The 17,514-nt window shown below is 43.4% G+C and overlaps 1 protein-coding gene across 1 annotated transcript in view; it reads right to left on the bottom strand.

The window, feature by feature from the left end:
- Positions 1 to 17,514, bottom strand: part of KCNH7 (potassium voltage-gated channel subfamily H member 7) — a 352,340-nt gene that overhangs the window by 151,377 nt on the left and 183,449 nt on the right. Inside the window, exon 3 of the mRNA XM_040439382.1 lies at positions 380 to 535. Within this exon, the coding sequence (XP_040295316.1) occupies positions 380 to 535 (156 nt within the window). The remainder of the gene's footprint in view (positions 1 to 379; positions 536 to 17,514) is intronic.

Here is a 17,514-nt window from a genome sequence, read left to right as displayed (position 1 = left end):
ATGAAGTAAACCCTTTAAAAGGAGGCTGCCAGCTGTGGATCTTGATGATTTGCGTGAATTCTGTGTGGCAGAGCATTCCTCAGACAACCATTGATAATCTCACTGATAACTTGCCAAGGCGTGTAAGTGCATGCATTTTTGTGCGTAGCACTCGCACCTGATACTGAATAAATCAAGATGTTTCGAATATTTTGTTTCCTTTTTTTATCATTTGCATAGAAATAACATGTCTATCGATCCCATGATTTCCATCATTCCTTGACTTATCTTTAGTGTTGCAATTTCAATGTTGAGAAGCTTATATATATATACATTTCACTCATATCGTACAACAGAAAGCTACAAAGTTACCAAATCAAATGCTTTATTATTAACTTACGATTTTCTGCCTTGATTGGAAGAATTTGGCTTAATTTATCTGGGGAACTTGGGCTTTCATCCGTTGTCACGTGATCAAAATTAATGATGAACATCATCGCTACACCTTCCTGGTTCTTTACTGGTATGACATGTGTGCTGCAGATGAACGTTGATCCTGAAAATGGAAAAATAATTAGAATTAATTCAAATATTGCACACTCAACGTTAATATTAACTTCACAATTTTCAATCCCACAACAGTGAAATTGGCAATTGATTTGGATTGCAACTCGGGGTGGTGGGAGCGACATCATTCATAGAATCCAGGGCAGCCGAAGAGAGAACCAGGTGAGTATGTTTCAGGCATGGAACTATAGTGCAGGGGTAGGCAACCTCCGGCACTCCAGCTTACTTGCTCTGCTCTTCTAAGAACTATCATAGAAATGAATGGAGCATGCTGGGAACTGTAGTTTCACAACACCTGGAGTGCAGAACGTTGCTGACCCCTGCTATAGGGAGTGAAGAGGAAGCAATCACACTGTGCCCTGGGGCCCCTGAGAGGTATTAAAAGCCTGCATGCCATAAACACCTATATCAGGCATGCCCAGGTACAAATTGTGCATCAGTGCCTAGGAGCTTCAAGCTATGTCTCTGCTATACTGTATATGCACTGCTTATTTATATTCTGTGTTGCCCATGGGTCAGCATGTCCGCTGTGACTAGATTGTGGCTATGCAGCCCCACACACAGCAGCTGTGATGAGATGTATCCTCTTGGACCTTTCTATCATAGCCTGTATTGATTTTTTCAGGATTGGACAAGACGGGCTAGCCTTTGCTCCCCACTCACATTGATAAGCCTTGGGTGCCCAGAACTCTGTCACAGTTTCACTAATTGTTTGTGGTACTCACCACCACATACTAGTTGTTTATAGGATTGGAAAATTATATATCAAATATACAAATAATAAAAACAATAATAAATGCTACAATGTAACAAAATAGAAAGAATAAATAGCAAAAGTTTTACGAACTTTAGGAGTAAAAAGAAGAATTCTCAGTCATTTCTATAATACATTTCTCCCCTGCTCTGCAATGAGCAGTTGGATCCTAATTTAAATGCATCATCTAAAGTTAAAAGTTACAAATATAATTAAAAGTTTTGTATGCTTCTACTTTTAGCTTGGTCATTAATGTGTAACGGTTAATTTGCTGCCATTGATTAGTGCAATAATAGACCGTGCAGATGTCCTAGTTTACAAGTAATTGACAAAACTTCTTTGTTGAGAAGTAAGGCTTTTTTTGCTGACTGGGAATCAATTTCTTAATATCTCAAAGCTTGGCATACTCAAACAAAAATCTTCAAATAAAAACACTTTCATGGAGAAAAGAAAACAACATCTAATCTAGCAATCAAAGGCCAATGTATGCTCTGGGGACTGTCCGTATAAAAAGAGTTGCCTTTGTCCATAATCCCTACTTGTTAGAAGGCTTCCTTTGACAATAAGTTGCCCACAAGGTTCCCACTTGTCCCAAAGATTAGATGTACATGGCGGTAAAAATTTGGCTGTAAAAATATTCAATTTCCCAGCATAACCAACACCACACAAGCAACAAAATATTACATAATGTCCACAAAGGATCCGGGACCTTAGAATTCTTTGATAAGGTATATTAGGTAGAGAATTACTCCACAAATGCCACCCTCCACCATTGAAGGTTGGGACTAAAAGTGGCCAGTTCAAGTGTTTGATGGGCACCCAGATGACAGGTCACCACAGATCACACTCTTATGGCTTGAGACAAAATGGTTAAGCTAGCTTGTTAGCGTTGGCATATGGTATTTTTGAAGCTCTTGCAGTTGTCCTCCCTCTCTCAAGCCTTCTTGATTTCTGCAAACCCAAAACAAACTGAGATGGCTCCACAGTCCTGAGGTTCCTTTACCCTTCTGCAAGAGTCCACAGATACCATAGCATGTGAACAGACTGGCGGTACTTTGCACAACCCATAGACAAAGTCGTTGCATGCCCACCTACTGGCTCTACTAATGTTTCCCAAAAATTCTGTTCACACAGGGCCACCAAAGATCTTTATTTTTAGGACTTCTAGAGCAATAACCACAAGACTATGTAAACCTCCAATTCACAGTGACAAATGTCAACTTTCACTAGTGACACTTATCATTACTCTCAAAACTGGAACAGCAAAGCTCAAGGATGAATGCACCATAGAGGCTATCTGTTATGGGGCCCTTAGGGAGAGAGATCCCAGCCCTGATTGATCCAATTTCCTCTGCCATTGGGGTTAGAAACCTGTGCAGGACTCTTCAGAGGAACTGCCTTTGCGAGCAAACAAGACAGTGAAAAATTGGTAATGAAAACAATATAGAGAAGGAAAAAGAATGTCCTTTTGTCCGGGATGCAGAACCAAGAAAACCCCTTTCTTACCCACAGCCCAATTCCAAGCAAAAAAAAAGGCCATCACTGGAGTGCCATAGATGGGTTTACTTCTCCTTTTGTAGAGGGCTCATGGTTTGGGTGATATTATTAGATATGCTGCTAGGTATGCTTAAAGGTTAGACTTTGACTATAGGGTAGTTATCACCAATAGGGGGCACTACAGAGACAGTTTTCCTTCTCTTGGTAATCAGCTAATCTGCATATCCCTTTACCCAACACTACTTTCTAAGATCCTGGCTACCCAAAAAGGCATTCTATCACCTCGACAGTAAGTGCAATGGTCAGTCTTCATTCTTTCTTTCTGTATTAGGGTATGTTCACACAGCAGATTTATTTTGCAGCAGAAACCTCTGCAGTTTCTGCTGCGGTTGTTCACTGTGATTCCACAGACCAGCTCACGGCCTTGCTAATCCATGAGGGGACACCCTCCACGGCTTCAAGCGGCATCCATCCGGACACCGCGCCAAGAAGGGACACGTCGGTCACGGCTTTAAACCACCAGCCTCTGGAATTTTGCCCCGGAATCCTCCTTGTGAACAGGCCTTTACTGTTATAAAAAGGCTAGGTAAGACTTTTTCTGAAGAACTTTCTCTGACTTCCTCTCCTTTAGCACGGTTTATCAATTTGTTATGATCAAGCTGTTCAAGTTTTATCCATTGTGTCTTCAAAACCATCTCCTGAAACGGTTACACAGCGGCACTCGCTTCAGTTCCCATGGAAACAAACAAAATGACTTTAGTAAACAGAAAATAAGCAATTTAGGATTGTTCCACAAATACTAAAAATAGCAATGCTGGAGGATAGGCAGCTCGGCCGGCGCAGACTTATTAAATAAATGCTGTAGCTTCCGCCATGGAGAATAGCAGTCTTTAGGCTAATGAATAATGTTTCATAAAGCTGTCTTAGCGGAGAGGGGATTTTTCATCTGAATGTACAGCCATGATATTTCCCTTTTTGTGCAGGCGTCAGCATTTACAAACGTTTTTTTTCTATTGTTTGTTTACATTCCCGGCCTAAAAAAAGAAAGAAAGAAGAAAAACAAAAACAAAAAAACAAAACACGCCGTTTTATCTGGAAAGCTCCGGACTGCAGAAGACAAAGCACAGTCGGTCTTATGTATCAGCCTAGCCTCAGGGTAAGGTACTGCACTTTTGCTTCTTTTCTCCCTTTTTTTTTAAATTACAAAACCCCAGCTACAGATGTTAGCTTAGGCCGGGTTCACATCACCGTTTCGTGTTTCCTTCTTCTGATCGATCAGAAGTACAGAAAACAAAAAAAAGGATCTTTTATTTTGAGCATCCGTTATGCTCAGTTACGCTCATTTTGCAATTTTGCATCCGTTTTGGCCATTTCCGTCTGAGATCCGTTTTTTTAGACAGAAAAAAAAGTACCCCGTGGAGGTATGGCTAAAACTGAGGATAACGGATGCACATAATAGAGGATCCTTTTTTTCTGTCTTCTGTTCTTCTGACAGATCAGAAAAACGGAAAAATAAACAGTGATGTTAACCCGGCCTTAGGGTACTTTCACACTTGCGGCAGAGGAATCCGGCAGGCAGTTCCGTCGGCGAAACTGCCTGCCGGTTCCGTCAAAACGTATGCAAACTGATGGCGTTTGTAAGACTGATCAGGATCCTGATCCGTCTTACAAATGCATTGAAATGCCGGATCCGTCTTTCCGGTTTCATCTGGATAAAACGGATCCGGCATTTATTTTTTTCACATTTTATTAGGTCTGCGCATGTGCAGTCCGGAAGGACGGATCCGGCATTGCAGTATTTTGAATGTCGGATCCAGCACTAATACATTCCTATGGAAAAAAATGCCGGCAAGTGTTCCGGACTTTTGGCCGGAGAGAAAACCGTAGCATGCTGCGGTATTATCTCCGTCCTGAACAGTCAAAAAGACTGAACTGAAGACATCCTGATGCATCCTGAACGGATTGCTCTCCATTCAGAATGCATGGGGATAAAACTGATCAGTTCTTTTCCGGTATAGAGCCCGTAGGACGGAACTATATGCCGGAAAAGAAAAACACTAGTGTGAAAGTACCCTTAAAGGGTTTCTCTGCTTTTGTTATATTGATGACCTATCCTCAGTCACACATCACCGCATGAGATTTCACAAAGTTTCTTCAATGATATGGCCGCGATGGTCTCACTGTGAGCAAATGGATGAGGTATGTTTTTTTCCCCTTTTACCGCCATTTCAGGAAAAATGTATTCGTTACCACGAACCGCGAGGAAATTCAGCTTCGTGTCGAATCAAGTTTTCCTGAAATTCGGATCGAAGAGTACACTTTGCTCACTTTGATTCGCTCAACACTAGTCGTAACCCCTGGAAACGAGCAGTGTACAGTCGTGGCCAAAAGTTTTGAGAATTACATAAATATTGGAAATTGGAAAAGTTGCTGCTTAAGTTTTTATAATAGCAATTTGCATATACTCCAGAATGTTATGAAGAGTGATCAGATGAATTGCATAGTCCTTCTTTGCCATGAAAATTAACTTAATCCCAAAAAAAACTTTCCACTGCATTTCATTGCTGTCATTAAAGGACCTGCTGAGATCATTTCAGTAATTGTCTTGTTAACTCAGGTGAGAATGTTGACGAGCACAAGGCTGGAGATCATTATGTCAGGCTGATTGGGTTAAAATGGCAGACTTGACATGTTAAAAGGAGGGTGATGCTTGAAATCATTGTTTTTCCATTGTTAACCATGGTGACCTGCAAAGAAACGCGTGCAGCCATCATTGCGTTGCATAAAAATGGCTTCACAGGCAAGGATATTGTGGCTACTAAGATTGCACCTCAATCAACAATTTATAGGATCATCAAGAACTTCAAGGAAAGAGGTTCAATTCTTGTTAAGAAGGCTTCAGGGCGTCCAAGAAAGTCCAGCAAGCGCCAGGATCGTCTCCTAAAGAGGATTCAGCTGCGATATCGGAGTGCCACCAGTGAAGAGCTTGCTCAGGAATGGCAGCAGGCAGGTGTGAGCGCATCTGCACGCACAGTGAGGCGAAGACTTTTGGAAGATGGCCTGGTGTCAAGAAGGCCATCAAAGAAGACACTTCTCCCCAAAAAAAACATCAGGGACAGATTGATCTTCTGCAGAAAGTATGGTGAATGGACTGCTGAGGACTGGGGCAAAGTCATATTCTCTGATGAAGCCTCTTTCCGATTGTTTGGGGCATCTGGAAAAAGGTTTGTCCGGAGAAGAAAAGGTGAGCGCTACCATCAGTCCTGTGTCATGCCAACAGTAAAGCATCCTGAGACCATTTATGTGTGGAGTTGCTTCTCATCCAAGGGAGTGGGCTCACTCACAATTTTGCCCAAAAACACAGCCATGAATAAAGAATGGTACCAAAACACCCTCCAACAGCAACTTCTTCCAACAATCCAACAACAGTTTGGTGAAGAACAATGCATTTTCCAGCACGATGGAGCACCGTGCCATAAGGCAAAAGTGATAACTAAGTGGCTCGGGGACCAAAACGTTGACATTTTGGGTCCATGGCCTGGAAACTCCCCAGATCTTAATCCCATTGAGAACTTGTGGTCAATCCTCAAGAGGCGGGTGGACAAACAAAAACCCACTAATTCTGACAAACTCCAAGAAGTGATTATGAAAGAATGGGTTGCTATCAGTCAGGAATTGGCCCAGAAGTTGATTGAGAGCATGCCCAGTCGAATTGCAGAGGTCCTGAAAAAGAAGGGCCAACACTGCAAAGACTCTTTGCATTAGGCCTCTTTCACACGACCGTTTTTTTTTTCCGTTTTGCGGGCCGTTTTTTGCGTTCCGTATACGGTCCGTATACGGAACCATTCATTTCAATGGTTCTGCAAAAAAAACTGAATGTATTCCGTATGCATTCTGTTTCCGTTTTTCCGTTTTTCCGTTCCGTTAAAAGATAGAACATGTCCTATTATTGCCCGCAAATCACGTTCCGTGGCTCCATTCAAGTCAATGGGTCTGCAAAAAACACAAATGCATCCGTATGTCTTCCGTATCCGTTCCGTTTTTTGCAGAACCATCTATTGAAAATGTTATGCCCAGCCCAATTTTTTCTATCAAATTACTGTATACTGTATATGCCATACGGAAAAACGGAACGGAAAAACGGAACGGAAACGGAAACACAACGGAAACAAAAAACGGAACAACGGATCCGTTTAAAACGGACCGCAAAACACTGAAAAAGCCATACGGTCGTGTGAAAGAGGCCTAAATGTCATGTAATTGTCGATAAAAGCCTTTGAAACGTATGAAGTGCGAGTAATTATATTTCACTACATCACAGAAACAACTGAAACAAAGATCTAAAAGCAGTTTAGCAGCAAACTTTGTGAAAACTAATATTTTTGTCATTCTCAAAACTTTTGGCCACGACTATATATTGTGATGGAAAAATGATTCCAGCCAGTAGAGGAGGCAATATGGACAATCACAATACATTAGTAAGTGCCTTGTATTCACTTTCTCTACATGATAAATGCCATTTACTGAAGTTAGACAACCCCTTTAAGCAGTGCTGCTATATTCTTTTTAGAAAGAAGAGACTTTCCCCTTGCAACCCTTCCAAACAAGTTATACTTGTTCAGTCTCTTTCCAACTGTGCTGTCATGAACTTGAACATTTAAAGTGGCATTCTCATATGAGATCACTAGGATATGCCCCCATTGTCTAATAGGTGCGAGTCCCAGCGGTATCTCCTAAACGGAGCCCTGAAAGTGATGGAAGGCACAATAATTTCTATTAGGCTGGCGAAAATAGCCGAGCGCTGCCTCAGCTATTTCCGTCAGGCCAATAGAAGTGCGTTCCTATTCACTTCTATGGGGAGAGCACTTGGTGGTGGCCGGACAGGAGTCCTCCAGCCACCACTCCGTTCTCAATACAGGTGTGGCTCCCACCGCTTTCAGACAATTGGGGCATATCCTAGCGATATGCCCCCATTGTCTCAGATGGGAAAACCCCTTTAATATTCTAACTGAGGCCTGTAGAGTCTTAGATGGATCTCTTTGCAACTTTTTGCAACTTCTTTGAGCATTGCATGGTTGGACATTTGGGTGAAGTTGCTTGGACTTCCAATCCTGGGAAGATTTTCAACTGTCTTTAATGTCTTACACTTGCGAATATTTCTTCTCACTGTAGAATCATGAATTTGGAGGCCACAGAGCAAGTAACATGTAAACTGAGAATTCCCTAATGGGGTATATGAAAATTGATTTTCTCAACTTGATAACTTCTTTAGGTCAAAAATGGCCTGGTCTACAAGGGGTCTACAAGAGGTTCCAAAAGAAATGTTAAAGTAGGGGATGGGTAGTGGCAGAAAACTGTATCTGGGTATCTGGGATAGCTTCATTCACAATGTCCACATTACCTGTCAGTCCAGTTTACTGCTTGAGTCACTAGAGATGTGATACAGAAAGGACGACACTCCCTTTGACATCACCGTGCAGACATTGCAAAGCTGAGCCATAAAAACCTTAGTCTCAGGCCTGATTAGCATCTGTCAGGAATGGTAATGGAAGCCACGTAAAACTGCCAACGCATCTTATCTTCCACCGACACATGTAAATGGACGACAGCCTGATGAGATGCTGTTCCGGGTTGACCTTTTACACAAATGAACTTTGCAAAACCATTAAAAAAATATAAGTCAGAGGATTGAGTTAACACGTTGGAGCTATCCGGGATGTGCCTCAGTGGCCGAGCCGGAGGAGCTTGTGTTTTATTTGATTGTCTTATGGTTAATAATTTAACGCCCTTCTCAAATGGTACCAGACAACATTCACCTACAGCGGCCGTCTTGTCTTTTAATGGAAAAAAGGAATGCAGATACGATCATTGTTTACCAGTCTGTTTAAAGGAAATGTACGGCCTAAAAGAAGCTGAAACGCCGTCATTTAGCACAGAAACTCTCTCCTATCAGGACTGCGCCAAAGTCAGGATTTAATAATATTACCTTTCATTCTACAAAGGACATTTTTGACATTATTATGACATCATATATTTCCGGAGCAGCTGACTGCGGAGCAACTGCGACCAAAATTTGCACAAAATTTAGAACATGGCGCAGAATTTATGCAAATCTTTACTTAAAGGGGTTATTCCACCTCAACATTCCATATGTACCACAAATGTCAGATAGGTGTGGGTCCCACCCCTGGGACCGGCTCCTTTCTCAAGAACAGAGCCCCCGAACAGAGTCCTCTCAATTCACTGATCCATCCAGCGATTGACTATTTTTGGAATTTACGTAGCAGTGAATGGGGGGTGACAGCGCTTTCATGGCTGTTCTCCTTCCACTTTAAGGGCCCCGTTCTGGTCATAGGAGCGGATCCTAGAAATGGCACCTATCTGCATTTGTGGCACACCTTCGCGATATTTCATAAAAGTTACGATTGAACAACCCCTTTAAGAGTTTTAAAAGGGTTTTCCCACTAAAAACACGTATTTCCTATGCACGGGATTGGGGGTAAGTGTCTGATCTGATGGCTGGGACCCCCAGGAATAATGAAAAACAGAGGTCCCTTATGAGAATGGAGTGGAGGTTGGCATTAATGATGAAAAATTTGATTTGGCAGCTTCGCCGAACTTCACCAATTCGTTATGAATTACTTTGTCACGAATCACTTTCCATAGTATGGAGCGGGAACAATGATGGGGAATGGTGATCGTGCAAACCGTGTGATTTAACCCCTCAGATGCTGCGTTCAACGCTGATCGTGGCATCTGTGACTCACATTCAGTCTTTTGGGGGTTAATCAGGGGTTAAAAAAAATTATACTCACCTCATCCACTTGCTCACAGAGAGGCTGTCCGCTCCTGCCTTGATTGAAGAAAACGGTGAGCGTGATTACGTCACTGATGATGTCACCGCGTTTGATCGTTGGGGGTCTGACACCCAGGACCCCCACCGATCAGCTCTTTGAGAAGGTCACAGATACATTCATTGGTCACGTGGCCTAGGCCGTAGCTCAGCCCCATTTAAGTGAATGAGGCTGAGCGCAGTACCTATTGTGTAGTGGACTGCCATGGTGCCGCTCCCCTTCACTTCAAAGGTGGCAGCGCTGGGGTTGCTATCTCCATCCACTACACAACGGATCTAACTGTGTCAGTTCTAGCGCCAATTTCCGGAACCAGTGATACTCTGAAACAGCTGATTGGAGTGGGTGCGGGATGCTGGACTCCCGCCGATCAGATATTGATGACCTATCCTAAAGACAAGCCTTCAATATTAAAATTCTGGAATACCTATTTTAGCTGATCTTTAATAAAAATGGCCACCACTGAATTTACCGTCCATCTAATAATAGCGTCCACGTGTTTTCATCCCTGCTTTATTACGTGCGTTGTGTGATTTACAATGCAATGGCATCTGCTTGAGTTTGTAGGGATTTATCATGTGTAATTCCGCGCAGGTTTACAGCAGTCAAGCCCATTCGTGTGGTTAGCGAATATACCGTTTTGATAAATATCCTGTGATGAACATAATCGTAGTGCATCCATTAATCCCATAGGAAATAGGTTTAGCCAGCATACACTAATCAAGACGAAAATCTTCCCCTTGCATTTTATAAGGGAGCTCAACGGCATTTACCACTTCAGAAATTTCCACGCTTACACGGCGTTACCTTTTCAAGAATTTCGCTTTGCCTCTGCCTGCCGCATGACATTTCATTTTTCTAAATATTCATTTTCTTTGTATTGTCAGCACTTTCAGGCCATCTGTTTTTTGCTTGCCGGCTCCGTCTCATGATTCACTGTCAAACTCTCTTATGTCCTACAGTTCCACGCTGCGTGTGCATGACCTTTCCAACCGGATATGGGAAGAGCATGCCAAAATAGGGAAACCCCACTGTCTTCATTATAGAGCGCCCTTATCCTGGAAGCATGCACACCACTGCCAACTATGGAAAGCATCTGTTCATTAAAATACAATCAAGCACAGGCTGTTCTGTTCGCGGTAAGGCTGCTAGGTGTACTCTTCCCTTTGGGCTGCGGTCTCACACCAGAAGTTACGCTGCAGTGCGGCATATCATCGCTTTTTTTTATTTAGCAAAACAGGGAAATGAGCATGTACTATCCAAACCTGGTGATCGAACGACGTTACTATAAGGTACCGAAATAACACCATTCAACCATTAAAGGGGCTCTGCTCTCTCTGCAACTGCCGCATCCTCTCCAGGCAGTGTACAGGCAGTGTAAAAGTCATCAACCCCCCCCGTCCCTGTCAATCAAAGTTGAGAGAATGCGGCAGATGCAGAGAGAGCAGAGCCTCTAGGTGTAATGACAACGCCCTACAAGCTCATTTGCATATATTAAAACATTGTTTTTCTCAGCAATGCAGACACATAGGAACATGGGACCAACACAGATGCCTTCAGCTGCCAAGCGCACATGTAACAGGTCAGCCAGTGTCATAGGTACAAAACTGCTGACAGATGCCCTATAAACGGGTTATCCCATGATTAAAGTAAAAAAATGAAAGTCAGACATTATATTGTGCACCTCACATGGATCCAGAGATCTCCCCATTCATTCCTCCAATTGTTCTGCTAGATTTATTTCAAGCTGGCAGCTCGTGGGCATGTCTATGCTCGGGGATGTGTCCTTTCTCTCCCTGTAACTGTCACAGTTTCTAACAAAATATAGAGCAGGTGGCAGTTGAAGGAGGAAACTGAGCATGTGTGACCACCTTAAAGGAAATCTTTCACCAGGATAATCTCTATTGAGGTAAAGCCATGGCCTAATAGCACTTAGTGCCTTATTTCCAGATGTGCCTTTGTTCCAGCAAAAGATGTTTTTTATCCTCTGAAAATCCAGTTTATTTGGTATGCAAATGAGCCAGTAAGGTGCCCAGAGGGGCGTCACTCTTGCAGAAAGGAGCCCAGACACGCCCCCTGCCCCTCCTATATCACATTCAAGCCATAACTCTGCCCCCCTTTTCCCTGCTCCCAGCACGAGGGCGTGCCTGGGCTCCTTCCTGCAAGAGTGACGCCCCTCTGGGCACCTTACTGGCTCATTTGCATACCAAATAAACTGGATTTTCAGAGGATAAAAAACATCTATTGCTGGAACAAAGGCACATCTGGAAATAAGGCACTAAGTGCTATTAGGCCATGGCTTTACTTTAATAGAGGTTATCCTGGTGACAGATTTCCTTTAATGAGGAAAATAATAACAGCGGTGTGGCGCTATACAGATAGATTTTATTGAATAGCTCAGAGGCTATACTAAATTTTAATACTATGCAGTTACAAAAGAATTCAGATCTAGGTGCTGGTTTGAAAAATGTAGAATCATGCCAGATAGGTCCCACCTCTTTCACCCCCTCTTAACTGGCATTGATGGCTCTTTGGGGGTCCTGTTCTGGAGATAGGAGGGGATCAAAGAGGTGAGACCTGTCTGGCATTGATGGCTATTTGGGGGTCTTGTTCTGGAGATAGGAGGGGGTCAAAGAGGTGGGACCTATCTCCAGAACAAGACCCCCAAAGAGCCATCAATGCCAGATAGGAGGGGGTAAAAGAGCTGGGACCTATCTGGCATTGATGGCTCTTTGGGGGTCTTGTTCTGGAGATAGGAGGGGGTCAAAGAGGTGGGACCTATCTCCAGAACAAGACCCCCAAAGAGCCATCAATGCCAGATAGGAGGGGGTAAAAGAGCTGGGACCTATCTGGCATTGATGGCTCTTTGGGGGTCTTGTTCTGGAGATAGGAGGGGGTCAAAGAGGTGGGACCTATCTCCAGAACGGGACCCCCAAAGAGCCATCAATGCCAGAAAGGTCCCACCTCTTTGAACCCCTCCTATCTGGCATTGATGGCTCTTTAGGGCTCCTGTTCTGGAGATAAGAGGGGGTCAAAGAGGTGGGACCTATCTCCAGAACAGGAGCCCCAAAGAGCCATCAATGCCAGATAGGAGGGGGTCAAAGAGGTGGGACCTATCTTAGATGAGCCAAACCCCCTTTAAGAATTTTCACCTGGAGCTGCATTATTTTTTTTAGTACTAAATAGGGGGTCCCTGGTCCTGGCAGCGATGAGGGCACTGTAACTGAACAGATTAAATTAGACTTAGATCTCTCTTTTCTTTTCTCTCTTTCATAGCCATTTTGGCTTACTGCATTGACACTAAGATAATGTACACGCTGAGATGGCCATTATTCCAGGTTGTAAATCGTATACATTGTGGTTTCTGAAGTCATAAACCGGTAATGGTAAAATAAACCTGCTGGGCTGAGGATCCTACAAATATTGCATCCCAGCTATAAGCGGCTTCCATCTCTGGTCATTTGTTTTACACCAGTGCGTCAAGAGGGAATCTCTGAATAGTTATATAGGGGACATTAAGTTGAAGGGTATTCTGTAGCAGATGGCAAAGACAACAACGTTTTCCATCAAGAGAGGCAGTAAAAAGGCTATTGCCGCCTCATGAGTACCTGGGGAAAACTGAACCTTGTCTTCTACACAGTAATGAACGCATAGGTGCTATTTAAATATAAGTCCTAGCCAAAGGTTTACTTAATGAGCGGGATAAGCGAGGGGGAATACAATGGAAAAAACAGAAATAAAACAAACACAATTTTTATACAGAAATTGCTACATAGCTTACAGTGACAGCCTATATAATCCTGAAGTGTACATTCCAAGCTTACAAAAGAAAAGAGTTACATACTCAGGGGTTGTCAAGATTAAAGGGGTTGTCTGTAATGTGCCATTCCTCTATTATTCCTTCTAGAAATTGTGAATGAATTGCTAGTAGTTTGCAATAAAGGTCAATCTGGGTATTAATGTCAACAGTGGTGATGCTACACGGGTATTGAATTATCGCTGCCAGATTCACCCACAGATTACATTTGATCACTGGGGGTCCAAGCAGCAGAATGTCTAGTATTCATTTTTTCTTTTAATACAAAGTGATGGAGTCAGAGAGAAGGCGGTATCTGAATCTACTGCTGTGCTTCTGTATTGCATTGTGCTGGTTTGGAACTTTTTGGCTTTTGGCTTCTCGTCTCAGGAGGCTGTTGTAATACCCCAGAGTGGTATTACCATTCCTACACCCTGCTATTGTCTTTAATGGGCTAACCATAATGTATTTATTCCACGTCCTCTTACACTGTGCATTCATTGTTCTGCTATGTAACTGTTATTTGTTGTATTTCATGTAATGTGCCTGGTTTACCAGCAAAGAAGTGAACCAGTCCAATTTCCTACCAAGGGAGGTGCTGTCTAGTCTAGAGTTGGAAGGAGAGGAGTATCACCCCGACTCCTTACAGATTTACAGACAGAGTATTGCGAGAAGGGTCAACAGCCAATGGCACCCCACTCCAAAGGTACCAGAACAGCCCTAAAGTCCAGCGACCAGACTAAAGCAGAGTTTAGCATAGCAGGGAGAGAAAGCAGAATAGTCAAGTTTGCCTGCCAGTTTACCCTAAAACCTGCTGGAACCAAGAGAAAGACCAAATATTGTCTGGATGCAAGTTGATTCAAGTAAAGCTGTTGAACTTTCACAAAGTCTGGACTCGAATATTTCTTCACCTCCACCATTACTCTCTCCTTTATTGCTTCGGAGCCTAACCTTGGGGAGCAACGGTATCCAGGTAGGAGCACCGTGACACACAGAAAACTGTTAAACCGCACCACACCACTCTGCATTCTGATAAACCTGGGACGCGATCGGCCCGGGGGGGGGAAGGGATGCTGCACTGTGATTTTTTTGTCTGCGGACTTGTAGCAGATACCAGAGAGACCTTACTCAGTCATCAACTGTAATTAGAAATGAGATCTCGATTTACCATCTTGGGCTGTAAGAATGGCATCAGTAAACATGGTATATGGGTCAGTATGAAGCTTAAAGCATTTCTCATCCAATGCTGAGAACCTCTTTAGTGACTCCAGCAAATGACAGGCAGAAGACGAGACATTAAAGGCAAGAGTGACTTCTTTAATTAAACTGGAATGGAACCTAAATGTTAAAACCTTTGGGCAATGCTGTTAGAAATGTAACTAAATCTGCTTGTCCAAGCCTGTGTAATGGGCAGAAAAGTAATACTATAAAAAGTATCCTAGCATGGCGGCATTTTCTCGCTCACACAGTAATAACATACAATGAGGTAAGTTATGTGAAAATACAGGCGATAATATCTCATGATTTTGGGTTCGGATACCGGTAAGTATCCTATGGTCTATAATAAAGGCTGTCACACAGAGGGGACATTTATCAAACTAGATACTTCAGGTTTTTGGTGTAAAAACGTAGCACGACATGCAGGGGCGCACCACCAATGAGGCCAGGTGAGGCAGTCGCCTCAAGCAGCACCAGGTAGGGGCAAGAGGGGGGCAGCAGAAGGGCAATGAGCGCTGTCATTGTGGCATAGGGGTTAGGTTACGAAATTGGCATGGGGGGCGCCATTTCAGTTATTGCCTCAGGGAGCAGAAAGGCTAGGTGCACCCCTAACAACATGCCAATGGCTACATTTCTGAGACATTTAGGAGACACCCCACTTTTTAATGTAGAAGTCAAGACACACCACTTGAAATGTTGCAGAAAAGTCACATCCTACGCCAGGCAACTCCCCGGTGTATTTTTTATGACTAAGGCATACAGTACAATGCAATTGCACTAAAGTTGAGTGAACACCTAGATGTTCGGGTTCGGGGAGTTCGGCCGAACTTTAAAAAAAAGTTCGGGTTCGGGACCCGAACTTGATCCGAACTTGGACCCGAACCCCATTAAAGTCAATGGGGACCCGAACTTCACTTTATTATTTTCCGTTATAACATGGTTATAACGGAAAATAATAGTATTAGCTTTTTCAGATCTGAGTTTTCACTATCGTGAAAACTCAGATCCGACAGTATATTCTAACACAGAGGTGTTCCCATGGTGATGGGATTGCTTCAAGTTAGAATATACTAAGAACTGTGTACATAACTGCCCCCTGCTGCCTGGCAGCACCTGATCTCTTACAGGGGGCTGTGATCTGCACAATTAACAACCCCCCCATCATTGGTGGCAGCGGTGCGGCAGTTCTGATCGGAGTCCCAGTTTAATCGCTGGGGCTCTGATCGGTTACCATGGCAGCCAGGACTCTACTGCAGTCCTGGCTGCCATGGTTACTTAGCACTTTTAGCAGGATTATACTTACATGCGCTGTCTGTGGCCGGCCGGGCGCTCCTCCTACTGGTAAGTGACAGGTCTGTGCTATAAGCAATGCGCCACACAGACCTTTCACTTACCAGTAGGAGGAGCGCCGGCCGGTCACAGACAGCACATGTAAGTATAATGCTGCTAAAAGTGCTAAGTAACCATGGCAGCCAGGACTGCAGTAGCGTCCTGGCTGCCATGGTAACCGATCGGAGCCCCAGCGATTAAACTGGGACTCCGATCGGAACTGCCGCTCTGCTGCCACCAATGATGGGAGAGGGGGTTGTTAACCAATGATTTTAATTAGGGGGGGGGCCCGCACTAGCCACCAATGATTTTAATAAGGGAGGGGTGGGGGGGCCGCACTGTCCACCAATGATTTTAATACTGGGGAGGGGGGGCCTGGCCCCCTGCTGCCTGGCAGCACCTGTGGGGTTAATTGTGCGGATCACAGCCCCCTGTAAGAGATCAGGTGCTGCCAGGCAGCAGGGGGCCGTTATGTCCACAGTTCTCAGTATATTCTAACTTGAAGCGTCCCCATCACTATGGGAATGCCTCTGTGTTAGAATATACTGTCGGATCTGAGTTTTCACGATCTAACACAAATCCGATGGTATATTCTAACATAGAGGCATTCCCATGGTGATGGGGACGCTTCAAGTTAAAATATACCATCGGATTTGAGAAAACTCTGATCCAATGGTATATTAATATTACCCGAACACCGAACCCGAACTTTTACTGAAATGTTCGGGTTCGGGTGCCGAACACCGTAAAGTTCGGTACGAACCCGAACTTTACAGTTCGGGTTCGCTCAACCCTAAATTGCACCAAATACATGAAAACTGTGCACCATTTAATAAATACATATACAGATTTAAAAGTGACATAAAAACGATTTCAAATCATTAATGTCCACCAGAATCTGTAGAAGTTAAGTAAGACAATTTTTACCTTATTTGCAATTTCTAGTCCTTCGAATGTCAACCATATAAAAATATGACTTCTTATCCATGGTTTCTAAGAGATTGCACATGTTCAATGCATCCTTCAAGGAGGATCTTTTGGCTCTCCAGACATTCCTATTTTAATAAATCATTCTGGAAAATCTTTTTTGATAGAGCTCTGCATTGTGCCATTCCTCTGTTACTACTCCTGGACATTTATAAAACAGGAGTAGTAACTACTTAAATTCCCCTTTTAATAACGATTTTGGAGCATCTTCTCATATAACTTTACTTTGTTTCTTTCCACAGTCATTGCTACTAGAAGTTTATTAATTAATCTGCAACTGGATGTTACTAGTTGGGGGGGGGGGGGGGGGGGTCTCTGCACAGTCTGACATTATCAACCAGTGCTGCCAGTATCAGACTGTGCAGGGACACACACCCAAATGGTAACTCTCAGTTGCAGAGTCAACTTCTAGCAGCAATAACTGAGGGACGGAAAAACTGTTATTTGGAAAGATGTTCCAAAATCATAATTTCATGATTAATAAAATTATGTAGTAAAAAAAGACATGTCAGAAGAGGTAAGAGGTCTTAAATATA

Source organism: Bufo bufo, chromosome 7 (assembly GCF_905171765.1).
Source record: "Bufo bufo chromosome 7, aBufBuf1.1, whole genome shotgun sequence".
NCBI classification, from domain to species: domain Eukaryota; kingdom Metazoa; phylum Chordata; class Amphibia; order Anura; family Bufonidae; genus Bufo; species Bufo bufo.
The sequence above is the reverse complement of the archived record's forward strand: the minus strand, read 5'-3'. Positions and strand labels throughout refer to the sequence as shown.